This window comes from Anopheles stephensi, chromosome 3 (genome assembly GCF_013141755.1).
Source record: "Anopheles stephensi strain Indian chromosome 3, UCI_ANSTEP_V1.0, whole genome shotgun sequence".
Classification (NCBI taxonomy): Eukaryota; Metazoa; Arthropoda; class Insecta; order Diptera; family Culicidae; genus Anopheles; species Anopheles stephensi.
This window is the reverse complement of record NC_050203.1, coordinates 49118269-49133869: the sequence shown is the minus strand read 5'-3', so window position 1 is coordinate 49133869 and position 15601 is coordinate 49118269. Positions and strand designations below refer to the sequence as shown.

Sequence of the window (15601 nt, the reverse complement as noted above, 5' to 3'; positions counted from 1 at the left end):
TGACTCAGACAGCTGTTCGTAAGGTGCAAACAAAGCGTCGGAGTGAAACCGATAATCGTCAGCAGCGATTGAGGGTCATTCGCAAAATCAAGGCTAATCCTTATCTCTCGGGCTATGAGTTGACCAAAATCGTTATGCTGACAGCTCTACTGTACACTGAATCCGACTCCGAAAAATTTCTCGACTCCGAAAAGTCTTAGTTTTTCCATGCAAGTAAACATCCCAATCGAAGCTCGGAAACTGTACGATCTGGTGCTGAGCAAGTTCCATGTCTGAATTTCGAAAGCCGACTTTAAAGAACCCCCCAAAGGCTTCTGCTCGCAACAATGTCCCTAAGCAATTGATTTTTTTTCGTTGATAAATTTGCAAGACGGAATTTACTCATGAGGCATAGAGAACCCTGGTTTAGATTTGTTACAGAAGAATTGTCTTAACAAACGAATTATACCTTTTACGGTCTCTTGTTGGTCCAGTTTTGGGCAGACCTATTCAGCTGCGATTATTGTAATCAAAACTCTAGAATCCACCGTCCGATACAGATATATTGGGCAAAATTGAAACAAAAATTGAAGAAAAAGAGAACGTTTATTAAACTTAGATAGCTGAGCAATTGGTCAAATTTACTGGCCAAAACAGTAACTGAAGTGAATCTGCGCACAAGATTGATGGGCTGTATCAACTAATGAAAATGCTAGACTTTCTTCATAAAAACGATGACTAATTGTTTACCCTTTTTTATAACAAATCTAGTAATAACCAGTTTTTCATTCAAAGAATACATTGGACTTTGAATAATTGTATAAAAGATCCAAGCAATAGAAAGAGTCTCATTTCTAAATGAACCAAGCTTTAGTTAACGATAATTGGAAATCTTATAGAAGAACTAAAGATTTATAAACTTTAACAACCGTTGATTCACCTTTAAATGAGCAGTACACTGAAAGAAAACTGGTATGGCATATGCTTAAGAAACAGAATCACTACCCCATGTACTACCATGTTTCACAGTCAAAGTCTACTACATCAAGCGTACCAATGATCAAGCGGTTGCAAAAAAACGCGGTGCAAAAACTGGACACGTGCAGTTTTCTTGCCGATCGTCAAATTATGTATGTCTGACTAACCTACCCCGTGCAGTGGTAGAAGCACGACCAGCACGACAGCTCGGCGAGCGCAGGCACAGCAGAATTGCATAACCATTCCGCTCACTTCTAGCTGCGTTACACAGAGCCAGACACAGAAAACCGTACATAGATAAGATAGACTGACATTTCTTGTGGCATCAGCTACTGTAAAGGTGGGTGTGCGTATAAAAAACAGGCTACACAAATTTGCACGTGCAATTAAAATGATCGTACATAGAGCACAAAACAACCAGCTAAACTAAGGACGCATAACGATCTGTGTCCCGGTGAGCTGGAATAATATATAGGAGGTATTGAAGGATTCTTTTTTAGTAATTAAAGTACCAGAACATCTCCTATTCAATTCAGCATTGATAGCTGGAACTTTGATACACATTAGCAATTGTACTCTTCCAATCGTCTCCCTTATTGAATATCTCTTTTCTAGACCAACGTCGGCCCAATACTGCTGTCTGTCAATCCCTACCACGATGTCGGCAACCCACTGACACTGTCCTCAACCCGATCCGTCCCGCTTGCCCCTCAGCTAAGAAAAATTGTCCAAGAAGCCGTTCGGCAGCAGGCGGAAACGGGTTACCCGCAGGCGATTATTCTTTCTGGTAAGTGACGACCCACAGCTCCAACTCCAACAGCTCCAGGGCTGGTAGATTTAAGCCCCGAAATCCATTTCAATTTCCTGTTGATAAAAAAAAAATGCTCCAACGACCAACGGTGTGACTTTCTCTCGCATCAACATGTCAAAAGCTCCCGAGGCTCATTAGCACTCGCTAAGAGGCCCTAATACACATTCCTCCATTCGTGGTTTAATCTTCTATCGACTATCTCTCCCCCCTCAAAAGGTACTTCCGGTTCGGGAAAGACACACTGTTCGATGTTGCTGCTGCGGCAGCTGTTCGCGGTGGCAGGCGGTGGTCCAGAAACCGACGCGTTCAAACATTTGGCCGCAGCCTTCACTGTGCTGCGTTCGCTTGGATCCGCCAAAACTACCACCAACTCGGAATCGAGTAGAATCGTAAGTTTTATCTTGTTGTGCCCGGTATTGATCTCAAAATGCTCAATCGGGTTTCACTGTTTGCTCTATTCCTTTAGGGACAATTCATTGAAGTTCAGGTGACAGATGGAGCACTGTATCGCACCAAGATCCATTGCTACTTCCTCGACCAGACGCGCGTCATTCGACCGTTGCCAAATGAGAAAAATTACCACATCTTCTACCAAATGCTGGCAGGATTGAATGCGGACGAGTGCGCCCGGCTCAACTTGGAAGGATATTCACCGGCGAACTTGCGGTACCTGCAGCACGGTGACATCCGGCAGGACGAGCAGGAGGATGCGGCTCGTTTTCAGGCGTGGAAAGCCTGCCTTGGCATCCTCGGTATACCTTTCCTGGATGTAGTGCGCGTCCTCGCAGCAGTATTGCTTCTGGGCAATGTGCAGTTCATCGACGGACAGGTTAGTTGTATGATGTATGCGAGTGAAGCCAAATCTGTTAGCCAATGAATACCGAGAGCAGAATGCTGAAGTTTGGTCTTGTGTGAGCGTGCTCGCGTCTCACACGGTAGGTCAGTGGATTCAGCTCTCGGACCACAATGACTCTCTTCTGGAAAGTAGAGTTCATTTTACCTGAATGAAACACTTTTCCTCTCGACTGTAATGATGAATGAACATTTATGGGTAATTTACGGCTGACGGCGGCGCTCTAAGGTGCCGTTTTATGATCAGAAAAACTTTAACGTCTGAATAGCGAGAGGCAAAATTTGTTTTTCTTCCTTACAATATAACCTATTGGTTGATATAATGCTGAACAAACAGAGGGATTTTTACAAATATGTTTTTCTTGATTTTTTAAACTCATTTGTGTGCACAGGGTCTCGAGGTAGAAGTTGTGGGAGAAACGGAGCTGAACGCCGTTGCCAACTTGCTGGGTGTTCCATCGGCACAACTATTTCGTGGTTTAACGACACGTACGCACAACGCTCGTGGACAGCTTATCAAATCGGTCTGCGACGCCAACATGTCCAACATGACCCGGGATTGTCTGGCCAAGGCACTGTATTGTAGGACGGTAGCGACGATCGTTCGTCGGGCAAACAGTTTGAAACGGTACGTTGTAGCATTTCAGAACAATTTTCCCAAGTAGAATTAACAACTTTACATTCAAAATTGTAAATCTACACAGACTTGGATCAACCCTCGGCACTCTTAGCTCCGACAGCAACGAATCGGTACACAATCAGGCAGAAGTGGCAAGTCAGCATGCTTCCACGATCGGCGGAAACGCTGGTTCAAAATCTATGGCAGCGCTGAACAATGCGGTGCGACATGCAACGGATGGATTCATCGGTGAGTAAATGCATGATTGCCTATTCAAATGAAGTGTTTTATTACAAACCACAGCTCGAAAAATGCCTCTTAATTAAATAATAGAAAAAAGAAACAAGTAGCACCGAGAGAAAAACCATGATGAATTTATTTTAGGTTCATCGCTATTCACGGAACAGATGAACACGCCATGCCTAAAAATAGCAAGAGCTGTACTAGCGCCCTCTAGTGAGATTTAGATTGAATGGAAAGAGATGAAAAAAGGCTGCAACCGAAGTTTCACGGACGCAACTGTATTGAAAAACGGATGCAGCCACATTTTTCTTCCGTTGGTTCAAGATGAATTGACGGTAATGTACATTTTTTTTAAATTAATACAGTACAATTAAAAATTAGAGTGATGAAGAATCCGAAGTTTTATTATCAACATTGATCATAAAATGTGTACTTAGTTTTCATGATATGAAGTGCATCGCATTTTGGAGTAAAATTACTTTAGAGTTTATTAAACTTGGAGAGGAAAATTTATCTGAACTTAACTTGAGCTTATCAATTGTTTGGAAAAGAACTACCTATATGCGAAGGATTATATTGAACGTTTTACTCTTCGTTTTTACTCTCGTTTTTATATTGGACGTTTCTGTTTTATGATATATTGAATTCGTCATCAATGGACAATCAATACAATTACAATTTTATCAACGTTTTTGTGTCTAATTTATTTACCAAACGCAACATAAGTTAAGCATAAAAAATATGTAACTAAATAAAATTGAATACTACAATTTTTCCTTCTAAACTAAACTACATTTCACAGGAATTTTGGACATGTTCGGTTTCGAGGAGCCCCGGCCAGCCCAGTTGGAGCATCTGTGCATCAACCTTTGCGCGGAGACGATGCAACACTTCTACAACACGCACATCTTCAAGAGTTCCGTTGAATCGTGCCGCGAGGAAGGCATCATCTGCGACACCGAGGTAGACTACGTGGACAACGTGCCCTGCATCGATCTCATCTCATCGCTGCGTACCGGGCTGCTGAGTATGCTCGATGCCGAGTGTTCGGTGCGTGGTACGGCGGAAAGCTACGTCGCGAAGATCAAGGTGCAGCATCGCAACTCGGCCCGGCTCGAGCAGCGTGCCCTCGAACCGTACGATCCACGACTCTTTGCCATCCGGCACTTTGCCGGCCGCGTTGAGTACGACACCACCGACTTTCTCGACACGAACCGGGACGTGGTGCCGGACGATCTGGTGTCCGTGTTCTACAAGCACACGTGTAATTTCGGCTTTGCAACGCATTTGTTCGGTACGGAGCTGAAGGCGTTGTACGCCCAGGAAAATGGTCCGCGAGGTCTCAGCTTCCGAATAGCACCTACCTCTCACACGGATCTGCTCAATGGAGATGAACCCGTTTCGACGCTCACACAAGACTTCCACACCCGGCTGGATAATCTGCTGAGGACGTTGGTACACGCGAGGCCACATTTTGTTCGCTGCATTCGTAGCAATACGGCTGAGAAGGGTGGAATGTTTGACCGGGGTGCAGTCGTCCGGCAGATCCGTGCACTGCAGGTCCTCGAGACGGTCAATCTGATGGCGAGTGGATTCCCGCACCGGATGCGCTTCAAACAGTTTACGGCCCGCTACCGTATGTTGGCCCCGTTCCGACTGCTTCGCCGCTGTGAAGAGAAAGCTCTCGAGGATTGCAAGGTGATCCTGGACTTTGCACTGGAAAATCCGCCCGAGCTGGACGGGTCGGTCACACTGTCGTGGGCCCCCGGCAAGCGACATATCTTCTTGAGTGAAGGCATTCGCCAGCATCTGGAGCGATTGCGCACGGAGGTACGCATGAAGAGTGCGACACTGATTCAGGCCACATGGCGTGGCTGGAACCTGCGCAAACGGCTCGGCACGATTCGGCGTACGCACGACATCCAGCTAATGGGTGGGGCGCTGCTGTCCGTAAACAAAGCTTCCGGTAAGTACAGTTCTGCCTTTGACAAGCGTTCCCACAACAACACAACGACTGCAATGGTCAAACTGGTTTTGTCTTCAGGTGCTCGAACCGGCAATGTATCGCACGCAAATGCGAACAATACGGGCACGGCTACGAGACCACGACCGCAACCGATCGCGGGTACACCGCCGCCAGATCCGAACGAAAAGTGTGACTCAAAGATTATCGCACAAACCTGCACGCTCTTTGGGTTGGATTTGGTAAGTGCCAAGTGCCGAAAGGGGACTGCGCGAGACCCGTTTGTATTAACACGTTATCTTCTACGATGTCTACAGGAACGACCTCCACCAGTGCCACCGTCCCGTTCATACACGGTGACCGGAAACTCAAAGCTCGGCTACCCACAGACACGTATCATGAAGATGAACTTCCCCGAAGATCCGGCCGCTGTCGGTCTTGGCGAGCAGCTGCGCAAGGGTGAAGCTGTCACCGTTACTGGAGCATCGCATCGACGAGGTCATCTGATAGTGGAACACAACGGCATTAGTCTGCACGTGCCGTTCCAGTACATGGAGCTGGTGAAGACGATTGCTCCCGTACCGAGCGGTGCTGGCAATGCACCTTCCGGAGCCACCGTACCTCCACCACCGACGGCTACTGCGGTTAACATATGAGCATCGACCCCCTTGAAAATGTACAGCCTCCCGTGGAAGCGATGGTCGGAGACGAGTATTCCGACAGGGTAAACGACTGCATTTTGTTACATTTCTGAGACTTTAGTGTTAACAGGGAATCGTTTAGAATAAGCCGTCTCGACACAAACGCTCTTCTACTACAACCTAGGGTAAGCACGTAGAGAAGACTAGACTTGTTAAGCACACAGCAATAAGGTTGAGTAGTTGTAGCACTAACGATAAGCATAGTGTTAGTATTTAACGTGCTCATCTTTTCAGCAGGGATTGCAAGATGAATATGGTTTTCTTTCACGGAACAAAACAGGACTAGCAATGCTAGAAGTTGAACTAAAGCATGCACTTATGTAGTACAGTACTGTTGTAGGAAGTATCTAGGGGTAGGACCATTTCTTCCTCATCGGAGTTACATTCCCGGAATGAACGTCTTAGTTCCAGCGCAAAAAAAAAACAATATGAGTATTACCACGATTCGTTTACTTTGCATATGCAGCTGCCTTGAAGCGTTAATATTACGGTAAGCTGTAAGAAAACCTTTTCCTTCCTGCTTTGACGAGACTTCCACAAGTGCCAACTTTGCGTGTTTTGCAAGTATTGCATTAGAGTAAGCGAATTATGAAGCGCTGTTCCTATGCGCCAATGTATGGGCAGCTCGGGGAAAAACTTGTGTTGCTTAAGTTTTGTTTAACCAATCCAGAAAGGTAGGTACCGATAGGTACTCACGGTGAGTGGAAAAACGAAAGTGGTGAAGAACGAACATTTTAGCCACTTTTGGACAGCATTGAGATTAAAGTGTCTTAGCGTGTCCCCACAACGGCGAGGGGAGCATGATTTTCTCTCGTTGGCTTTTCTGCTCTGTTAATCAATGTTTCATTTTGTTTTTGGTTTGAAACGCGAAATGTGCTCCATGCTTTCCATCTGAGGTTGTTTGTATCGGCCGCGTACGTTAAGGCCTCGGGTGAAATTAATTAATTTCGTTACGTTCTTTGTTTTGTTTCGTAATATTCTACCTACGTCCTACGTTTTTGCTATCGATAAACCAAACAAATCGACAGCCGAAACCCATACATCACGTTTATAATGCAGCCACCGTCGTCAGTACGCTATCACAAACCAATCAATTTACCAGTGACCCTACTAGGCTAAGTGTGTTCGAGAGTGTATGTGTGTGTGTGTGTGTACGCGAGTGTTTGGGTAGTTAAGTTTAGTTATCAAACTTTATCGACCCCGTATTTGTACCGTCAGCGCCATTATGTAATAGTTTTAAGGGCAGATATTTTCTAGCACCGAAAGGTAGAATTATTTACCGTTTACCTTTCACCAATGATGGAAGTAAAATACAATGAAATCTTTGTAAAATGTATACATTAGCAATGAGTCTTTTCTGTTGAAAAATAAGTGAGAAAGAAAACTAGCTGTATAATCGTTAATGTGTTCTAATGAACACTGGCTGATCGTGAAAATACACGATCATATGAGACTCTTCATCTAAAGACAGAGCAAATGGCAATTCACACGAATCTCGACTATTTGCACATAATTTTTTATGAGAAATGAATATTTCACATTCATCCATCTGCCAAATATTCACATTCATCCATCGAATTATGACGATCTCTTAAGATGGAGTTACCAAGTGACTCTTTCGGAGTCTCCGAGCTCCGAGTGTTCTGTTGTTTACAGAATATGCTGTACATGTCTTGTCATCACTTGACATTGCAATTCTACACAAATTGTACGTCATTGACTTGTGATTGGAAGCTATTATGATCGATTTCTGCTGAACAGATGCTTACGTGTTACCTTTCCTCAAAACCTAAAATGTTGCACTCGAACTATTGCTACTAAATGTTACTAAAATTCTTTTCGGTAATTGATTGCAACTGACTGAAACCCGAGTCAAATGTTAATCAATAATTTAGCAGCGAGTTTCGTTTGCCTGCTGGTGCTTCTTTTATTTCGCATCCCATTTAAAGAATCCTTCGTATAATATAAAAATAAAGTAAATGTATTGCCAAAAACCATGGTGGTATTTTGCTCAGTGCAGAGTTTAAATGAATATACTGCAACATAGGTGTTGTTAGAAGTTGTATCTTATTGTTTTAATTGAATAGAACGGGCCGAGGCCGTATTGCGTTCGGATCATTTTTTGTAAGAAAATATATCATATCACGTGTTGTTTGCTTCAATCAAGCATTTCCACGTGATGAAAGACGCCGCAGCTAAGCAAAAGAAAAATTGGCACGAATGAATAGAGACGGAAAACTTGGAAACAAAACTTCCCGATAAAAGCCAACAAGTCCCATTGCTGGTCAGCATCAATAGATGGAAACATCATAATCGTACGAGATTAAACCATCGAAACTTTTATCGCCGTTGTTTCCCCTGCTGAAATGGTGCTTGAGATAGCGTGTTTTTCTCTCTCCTTCTCTCCATGGCTGTCGTGCGTGTGTTCGGTGCAGACTAAACCGTGACTTGAAGACGTTTTCGGACGAACGGACGATTTGTTTGCACGAGCTTCGCACTCCATCCCTCGTACATTGGCTGCTTGTGCGTTCTTTCGGCGAAAAGCGATCCACTCGACAAGAAGAAAGCAGGAAAAGCGGCGAATCACATGGCGGAGTCATCTCATCACTCGGCCGCCGGTGGTATCATGAGTCTATTGTTTCGGTGAATCGGTTACCTCCCCCACCCCCACCCAGTTCACGCGGTACACACCCCTCAGGATGTGTCCATTGTTTCGCCCAGGAGAGACATCGTTTTATCGGTCTACTTAACCGTCCTGTAAGGAGTGATGGCTCGATGGCTAACGGCAGAGTCAAGTGGGATGGAGCTACAGAGCCAACAGTCAAGGATGCTGGGAAATTTGTATGTGCTTCTTCTATCTTTCAGTGGGCTTTCTTTTGTAGCGATTTGTTTGTCACTGTGTTTCTGTTTGGTTCGAAAGTAAACGTATGTTTGGATGTTTGTAGTTTGTGCTGCAAACTTTAGTCGCTGCGAACAAAAGCTATGAACAATTGAATTCTATTCTTCTGATGGTATCGTTTTATCCACCCCCGTGTATGCTTCACATTGCTACGAATGAGCTACTCTTTTGATGTACGTTTTACCATTTCATCTACAAATCTTTTATGCTGTCTTTGAGCATAGAATAGAATTACCGATGCCCTGGTAAGTACTAATGCAGTCATTTTCTCCGTTTTTACTATCGGCAAATACATGTTATGTGATACCATTGTATCAACTTCAATTTACTCTCCTTTATTTTCCAAAGGTTCAGCTATGGTTAATAAGTAAAACTAATTAGTTTAAACGCTTTTTTTATTTCAATAAAAGCGTCTAAGTTTCTCACTCTTATACAAGTGGAATTTTTTATGAATTTATTTTTCTCTAATTTAAGCTGATTTTTTGTATCAATATGTTTTACTAATAACAATTTCACTTCGAGAATACCAAAGCTAAGACTCAATCAACTTAATCTGAGCCTTCAATAATCCAGGGCGTACCGAAACGCAGTACTAGAGACGCCATTGTGGAGAATTTGTAGGAGAATCAATAGAGATGTAGGATTAGGCTGATTTTTTTCTATTTAGTAAGATCAATTTGTTTAAGGGCTTGACATGATAGAAGGCCTGCCCATTCTAACAAAAAAATATACAATATTATCGTTTTTACTGAGAAAAAACTCTTTAATTAAAAATTAAGCAATGAAAGTAATACCAAAAGTACTTGAAATCAAAATATGAAAATAGGCTTATATTGTCCTAGGTGTGTTTTATTATTATTTACAATTTACTAGAACGTGAAGTTAAACTATCGCTTCTAGCTATTCTTGTATTCTTAAAAATATATATACTGGTGTTCGTTTAGACTATCTTTCACTCATAGTGTCGACTTGTTACAATTTATCGTTAATTTTTTGACAGGTCTCTTAGGCTTGACAAACTCAAACTGATATTTTTGAGGCAGATCAGGAGTATGTATTTGCTCATGAGAATTTTTTAGTTTAGTCGCTGCTACACAGTTTCCAAAATGTACAGCTGAGAGCATCCCGTATCGTTCCACAAAAACATACCGTGGTTTAAAAACGCTAGTAGTTTCCGGTGCTGTACCCAGGCGGCGGGTAGCTCCCATTGCTCGAGAAAAAAGTGATAACCACCAAATTATCAATTATAGGTACGAGGTTCTAGAGGAAGTTGGGGACCCGGCATATCGCGACTTCTTCGGGAAGCATCGCTGTGACGGCACACCGGCACACACGCTCAATATCGGCCAAGCGTATTGTTGGGAGAATTTGACATTCTTGGTTTTTGTTTTTATTTCACAGCTTTAAGGACGTTGTGACCTTCCAGGACGCCGGCCCTAATTCACCTGAATTTTTTTGTAGGGCCGCACATACAACGTCGCTTGCCAACCAAATAAAATATCAAATAAGCGATATGAACTTATTGAAATAACTCATCTCCAAGACGTAGAATGTGATGCCTGTATATTGTAAAGCACAAAGGGAGTGTTTTGTTTCCGAAAAATATGTCTAAGTGGTTTTTTATAAACAGTAATTCAATTCAACTTGACTCATAACATAATATGCTGTATTTTAATTTAAATGAAGTTTAAAATTGTATCTGGAAGTTACTCTGAACAACCTGCTTAACTCTCCCTCTAAGATCCAGCTATAGCGAACGCTGGAAAAGAAGATCAAAGACAATTATTTTCTTATCCTGATTTGATTAAAAGTCCCATTTTATAGTTGTAAGATAGATAGATAGATGGTGAGAGATTCGTACGCAAACATTTTTTTGGAGTTTTGCTCATAAAACATCTTATCATAAACAGGCGGCAAAGGTTTCAAATATTTCCAGCTTTTTTAAATAACAAAAAACCACAAAAACACTTCATTAGAAATCTTATTTTGATAGCAAAACAAACCGGTGGTTCCGGTGCAGTAGAGGCTTGCGCTTTAACAATTTCGAGCAGCTTGCCGTGCCTTCCCCATGCCGTGTGTTGCTGCACGGTGATACAATCGAAATGATAAACGATCCTTCACCGAAGCCGAGAGCAGTCAGCCAGCGTTCAAAGCGAAAGCCGTGACTGTTTATGCCCTTCCATGCTTCGCTGAACGGTATAACCCTTCGGTTGTGTTGTGCCCTCGCAAAAACAACCCGCGCGCACCACCCGTCTGGATCGACTGCTGCAGTAGAGGCAAAGGCTCAAAACCTCAAAGATATTATTTTTACTCCGACCGTTTGGCCGTTTTGCCTATTCGAAAACCGATTAACCTTTGGCAGTGGGAAATTTAAAAATATCTCACCACCCAAATAGTGCCGCGCCTGTTGGGCCATCCTGTCGCGAGGCAGAGTGCGGGGAAGCTGGCAATCGAAGGAAAATGTATCGATTTTCCATCGCTGAACGTAAACAAAGCAGGAAGAAGAGCGCACAGCATTCATAATTCGAAAGGAGCTTGGGAGGAAAATGTTTCGCGAGCGAAAAATAAAACAAAGAAATATCCTTCTGACTGCCGCCCTGCCACAGTCAGGAGCTCACCCCATTCTATCAATACGGCTGGCCGACCAGTCGATACCGGCCGCGCAAAGATTTGCGCAGAAGGTGTTTCGGTCCAAGATCGTTTGCAAATCGTACGAAAACGATCGCTAGCTATGATCTTTGGTCTGTTTTTATTTTCGCTCTTCGTTTTCGCGCTGGTTTTGTTTTGCCGATCTACTCCTTGTCACGAACCATAACGTTGCGGGCGGGGTTTTCTGGGTGGGGACTGGGGGCTGCATGGCGGGGAAAACATTGAACACAAATTGTTTGGCATATGTTCTGTTTATTTTTAACCGTCATCATCATCTCCACCGTGGCATCCCCATCAAACGGCGCTGCGGAAGAACGGGCGTCATAAGCGTCATGGCGGACAGAATAAGTTATTAGTGCCCATCAGTGCCCTCTCTATTTACATTGGTGTTTTCTTACCCTTAGGCTGCTGCGCCTACATTGGCACAACCTATATCCATCTTATTTCTCATAAACAAGAAAAAAAAAACACATCAACACACCCATACAACACCCGTGCGTGGTGATAGTATACCGCAAACAAATTACCTTTGATCGTTTCGCTGCAACCGGGCCGAACCGTTTTTCACCGCTTCCGTCCATTATGGGTCCGTTTGGGTCGGATTTCGTTTTTTCCTTTTCGAATCAGCAGATGGAGACATACGCAACGTTTGAAAAAAAAAAAAAACAAATCGAAACCAAAAGGAGGAGAGTGTTCGGCACGCCTGCACGTGCAAGGTACGCTGAGCGGTGGATCCGAACGGGACAGGCAGCCCAGGGAGATGAGTTGAAGGGAGGCTTAGATTCCTCATGTCTTACAGGAATGTAAACACAAGACAAGTGGTTCACATGCGCAGCGTTATCGGCACGTATAATAGATGTGTGCAGAGGTGCTTATGCTTGGCCTAGTATTTACAAAATATTTCATTACGGGCACATTCGTTTTCGTTCGTTTTATGATTCCCACACACCTTATCTGCTGTTGGATTCGTTTTTTGTTGTTGTTGTCGCATAGGTCTATAATTTTCAGACTGTAAGAGTCTATCTGTTTTCCATGAACGTAACAACACATTCAATCGTTCAATTTTAAATCTTGATCGGAAACATTTTATGGCACTAGCTGTGGATTGTTCGCGACTTTGCTTGCTATAAATGGTTTAAATATATACACGATCGTTAGTGAAATTGTTGTAGATCTGCTAACACCATCCTTATTTGTATTGTTAAGTATGAACTTTACTGACATTCTTGTTCTATCTATACGACATGGCCAAGTCACCAATCCTTTTCCAGGATCATAGTCTAGGGCTGCATTCAATGTGCAACAGGTTAGACTCTTCCTGATTTCCTTACTCCTTTACGCCTTGTGTCGAAACCTTCTTGGATGGGCATGAGTTCGGCATCCTCAACACGTGCCCCAGCTTTTGCCTCCTTTCGGCAGATTATTAGAACCCACACGCATCGGTACCGCACGTATTGGTGTGCGATATATCGTGCATTTTGTGCCTTGTTGAACTTTACTCGATCACAGAAGTTTATGGAACCCATAGTAGGCACGATTCCCGTGAACAATGCGCCTCTCTATTTAACTGATAACGCTGATTTTTCTCAGTATCGGTCGCTCCAAGGCAGCGGAACTCGTCTACCACCTTGAGAACGTCGCCGTGATCTACTTCCTAGGCGGACACTATCACAGTCAGAGGCTCCTGCAAGAAAGTACTTTGTCTTCGTCGCATGGACCCTCATAGCAATGCTATTTGCCTTTCGTTTCAGTCGGGGGTACGCCTCGCACACCGCCGCATACTTGTGTCCGATGACATTTGGGAGGTCAAAGAAATAGAGAGATAGAGTGAAAATTTCATCCAGGAAGTCGAAGCCTGTACTTCGCCTGGTGCCTTTCAGAGCGATGTTGAACAGCCTACAGCAAACTCCGACAGCATGTTTGACACTCTCGCTTTCTATTGCACACCGTCAATTGTGGCCTTCGACAGCCGTACCAGCCTCTCAGGGAAACCGTACTGCCGCATGTTGTTCCGTAGCTTGGTAGCCGATTTATGTTATCGTAAGCAGAAGCAGATCAAGCACCTTGGAGATCTTTGGTGGAATGGAAGTTGGGACTCCTATCAGGTAAATATATGATAGAGATATCTGCTGACCGGGGAGCAGGGGGTGCCTTGAAGTCAATGAATAAATGCGTTAGGAGCTGCAGAAGAGTATTCAGGACAGGATCCTCTTTCTAGACCGAAAAGTCTTTCTAGACCGTCCACATACAGGACCAAGAAGACATAGTACGTAAAAAAATAGATTGAGAGATGGTGTTGATGAGTAAGCCAGGCCAGGATATTGGATTGAAAACCGGCGTCTGAAGATGAAGAAGTTAGTTTGGATAATATTTTTTCCTCATATTAAGCTGGCATTTTCAAAGAAAATCCATAGAAATCGGAACTAGTAAAAATTAATTGTTTCCTCTGTAAATTATTATTTAATTATGTTACATTTAAAGTAAAGATTTCTGCTGGAAATGCATGAAATATGTTGCAGATAACTCTACTTTTTTCTACAATAATTTAGCATTCTCTTTTTGATGTTAATGTGTTGATGTTGTGGTTATTACTGCCACTCTTCTGGATATCAAATGATCAATAAAACAATCACTACCAAATACATGAATAATACATAAATTCCTATTGCAAAACAAATCGGTTAGGGAAACGAAACTTCAAAAATTACATTGAATTCATTACAGCCATCATAAGGTAAGCTTTAAATCCTATTACCGATCGGTATCGCGACCCGAAAATGCTACCGGACGGACAAAGAAAACACCCATCCAGCGTCACTCGAGCGGCTGGCGCGGTACGTGACAAAACACGAACATTGTTGACAATGTTGACAGGAGTTTGTAAAAAACCGGGGACATGAGTCCTGATTTAGGCAAAAGGGTAAAATTCTCCGAAGGACTACAACGGTAATTCTCAACACGCTATCTACAATGATACCCACGTGCCCGCTGAACAGTTCATACCTTGCTCGTTTGTGATTTATTATGAACGTAATCAATGCTACCTTTTTCGTTCGATCATCGACCAGTTATAGCAAAATAGTACACTTACACATGATACGGGACAAAACGATCCACAGAGTGTTTCGGAAAAGTTTGATAAAGTAAACAGGATCGAAAACAGCAGGAAAAAAGAAGGTCGGAAGGGTAAAAGAGATTCGTTTCAATTTTACCATGTTTCTACGAATTTCTAGAAAGGTCACCATTTGGCAGAAGGTGGCGTTCCATCAGTTCCAGCGAATCCCAAAATGTAGAGGAAATTATTTGGTGTAAAAAAACGGGAATTGTTATTTTTTACCTTCAAGCCTTTCAGGATAGGCTTTCAATTTTGAAGTGGGAAAATGATTAAATAAATGTCAGCCAATGGCTGAATCTGTTTATCTGTTAGTACATTTCAAAAATTAAAGGTTCTTTCAACGAGGGAAACATAACAAAAGAAAAATACAGCTCATGAGTGACACCGGATAGGGTCCGAACAAGGCCAATGACTAGGTTCAGCTCTTATGAGTATCAAAATCCTCCAAACCTCAATCCTCACATTTTCCAACAAAATCTTTCATTTTGTCAGCTCTAAAAATGTGACTTGCTTCCCATTTTCTCGCCTCCAAATTTGCTCCCGTGCTCCAACTGTGGTACTTGTGTGGCATACAAAACCATCATTGCAACCATATATGTATGACGACCATGGCACAACGTTGGCCCCAATTCCTGTGAAAAACACACAAAAACCTTTAAGAGTTTTAGCTTGTTTACCGACGACTCAAAGTACGAAGAACAAAACGGCTCGTCAAACGTCAGGAAGCGATCGTGCTGACGGTGGAAACATCAGCCGAGCGTAGTTGTGCTGTTCATGTAAGGGAACAACAAC

The 15601-nt window shown here is 43.1% G+C and overlaps 1 protein-coding gene across 4 annotated transcripts in view; it reads left to right on the top strand.

Annotated features, from left to right (window-relative positions):
* Positions 1 to 7482, top strand: part of LOC118509046 (myosin-G heavy chain) — a 30880-nt gene extending 23398 nt beyond the window's left edge. For all 4 annotated transcript variants that reach the window (XM_036049121.1, XM_036049123.1, XM_036049124.1 and 1 more), the window contains 7 exons: positions 1573 to 1744; positions 1985 to 2157; positions 2235 to 2597; positions 3013 to 3248; positions 3325 to 3488; positions 4285 to 5687; positions 5763 to 7482. In XM_036049121.1, coding sequence (XP_035905014.1) covers positions 1573 to 1744; positions 1985 to 2157; positions 2235 to 2597; positions 3013 to 3248; positions 3325 to 3488; positions 4285 to 5687; positions 5763 to 6101 — 2850 coding nt within the window. In that variant the 3' untranslated portion in view covers positions 6102 to 7482. The remainder of the gene's footprint in view (positions 1 to 1572; positions 1745 to 1984; positions 2158 to 2234; positions 2598 to 3012; positions 3249 to 3324; positions 3489 to 4284; positions 5688 to 5762) is intronic.
* The last annotated feature ends 8119 nt before the right edge of the window (positions 7483 to 15601 follow it).